Here is a 2,500-nt window from a genome sequence, read left to right as displayed (position 1 = left end):
CTGAAAACATCAAACTACAACAGAGACAACAGGTGACTGGAATAGTGAGGTGGTTCGATTCTCAGCTCAGGCAATGGCAATCATTCTACAATATACCAACACGAACGTTTCTTCCTAACACTACATTCACCTACAACTGTAACATGGTTCAGACGCATGTCACATGCTACAGGCCGTAAATGTAAATGCACCCAAGTATTTGTACCCACTTTGATTGTCTGGCAGACTCTGAGAGGGAAGGATGCTGAGCTGTACAGTGGCTATCGGCGCTGGGTGTAGATTTGAAGGCCATGGGGCAAGCGGGACATTTATGGAAGACCTCGCAGTGAGCCGTCTGCATGTGTGTCTTCACTGCATTCAGACTATTCACACCACCAAACACTAGCTGACAACAAGCACATCTGAAAAGAGAGAGAAAAATAAGAGAATAACGGCATTAGACTTCCATATTAATGTAGTAGATATAGCTCCAATACACTGTCCAGACATCGGTTAAATGGAGTGAGAAAGCACCCTCCATTCCTTTAGAGATGAGCTGGAGTGCAGACAGGTTTGTTGAATTCATTTAAGCGACTGTACGCATGAGTGTTTACCCACCGCTATACATTCTACTGTGAGTAGTGTAAGCAAATATGTGTAAACGTGTGTATAAGTATGAACGTGTGTGTCTGTCTGTGTACCTGTATCCGAGCTGGCGTGTGTAGTGTAGGCAGGTTTGTTGAACGTGTGCTTTGATGTTCTGTTGATGGAATCCAAGGCCACACTCAGGACAGATGACAGGAGGAAGTTTCTGGTGTATTCTGCGATGAGCCGCTGCAACACATGTGTTCCACAGAGGCATTGCGGGAGAACACTGCATACAGGTCTGTAGCACACACAGAAATATAAAAATCACACACTCACATAGGGGAAGGCGATATGATCCAAAAATAATATCATGATATTTTTTGCGATAATGATATTCCTGGCGATATGACAGAACATGGAATAATATTTAATTAATTTCAAAAACATACTATTACAACAAAGTATACGTTAACGTTTTATTTTAGCAGAAATTTAAGTTCCAAAAAAATTTGTAAACATTTTATTTTGTGAACAACTTAATTCTGTAACTCACCATTTTGAAAGAATAAACCTACCAAAAATATAAAGCGCATGCAAACAACACTAAGCAAATGTTACAAAAGAAAATTATATATATATATATATATAAAGGAAGCTTCAAAATAAACAACAAACAAAATTGCACTTAACTGTTTCCTTTGACTGATAAAAGACTGTCTGTGCCTAAACTCAAAGATGTGATATAACCAAGTTTGTTCTTTTGGTAGCTGCAGGTTTGTGAGGACAGGACACTAATCACAAAATAACACAATCACACTTACTGAGTCTGAGCCACTGGGATCGACTTCCTGAAAGTGTCCATATAATTCCTCTGGTGAACCGAATGGACTTTTACACTCTGGACACCTGGACACATCAAAATATCAGCAAAATTACAATGTAACAGCAAGCACTGAGTGTGGTACTGTTACATAAAATCCTGATCACAGTCGCCTCTGTTTTAGCTGAGTTTCAAAAAGCAGCAGAGGGCAGAGCATAATCAGACACATTTAGATCACTGGCAAATACAGTATTTGTGTGACGTTAACATGATATTTAGAGCAGAAAATTGTCCAATCGTACACACTCCACCAACTGCTCATCACACAGACGGCCACAATGTTTTGGCTCATTGGTGTATACGATTAATTAAGACCATATCATAAATAAAGCCAAGGATTAGCATGATATAACTCATTTTTTAGAACCTATTATAAAAGAAAATATATATACAGGGGGTCCTCGACTTACGACGTTGATCCGTTCCTATGTCACGTCGTAAACCGATTTTCGGTGTAAGTCGGAACATACGTACATACTGTACGTAAATAACATACTGTAAGCATTTATCCTATCGTAACACCTATCCTCCTCGGTCCCGAGCCGCCGCGCACACCAAACACGAAGTTCACGTTACGACGTTTATGACACAAAACCACTTAAGTCGAAACAAGGCTTTATACAGTAAATGAGAGATGTGTCGTAACCACAAAACATCGTAACTCAGGACTGACGTAACCCGAGGACCTCCTGTATATTTTTTCTTTTTTTTTTTTACATAAGAAGATAACTTACGGTTTATTGCAGGGACCTCAGCTGTAACACCGCTAAAGCTAAACCCACTGTGTGGAGGACATATTATGCTTTAAAGTGGTGCTGTATTACAGACACCAAAAAAATTTTTAAATTCAAAAACTATACTTATACACAACTCTGACTAAAAAATTTTTCCAGTCAACCCTGAGAATCATTTGTGAAATTAAGAGGGTGTTCTTAAAGAAACACATGTAATGTTACTTTTTACCCTCTACTAGGCGCCATGTTCATGTTTACTTTTCGTTTGTAACCTCAAAATCTATTTGAGACAACAGACAAACAAGAGTCTGTTATTAGG

The 2,500-nt window shown here is 38.9% G+C and overlaps 1 protein-coding gene across 1 annotated transcript in view; it reads right to left on the bottom strand.

The window, feature by feature from the left end:
* Positions 1 to 2,500, bottom strand: part of znf687a (zinc finger protein 687a) — a 16,906-nt gene that overhangs the window by 8,869 nt on the left and 5,537 nt on the right. The window contains exons 4-6 of the mRNA XM_066683179.1: positions 1,389 to 1,473; positions 681 to 865; positions 210 to 401 (exon numbers count right to left, since the gene is read on the bottom strand). Of these exons, the coding sequence (XP_066539276.1) occupies positions 210 to 401; positions 681 to 865; positions 1,389 to 1,473 (462 nt within the window). The remainder of the gene's footprint in view (positions 1 to 209; positions 402 to 680; positions 866 to 1,388; positions 1,474 to 2,500) is intronic.

Source organism: Hoplias malabaricus, chromosome 10 (genome assembly GCF_029633855.1).
Source record: "Hoplias malabaricus isolate fHopMal1 chromosome 10, fHopMal1.hap1, whole genome shotgun sequence".
NCBI lineage: Eukaryota > Metazoa > Chordata > Actinopteri > Characiformes > Erythrinidae > Hoplias > Hoplias malabaricus.
The sequence above is the reverse complement of the archived record's forward strand: the minus strand, read 5'-3'. Positions and strand labels throughout refer to the sequence as shown.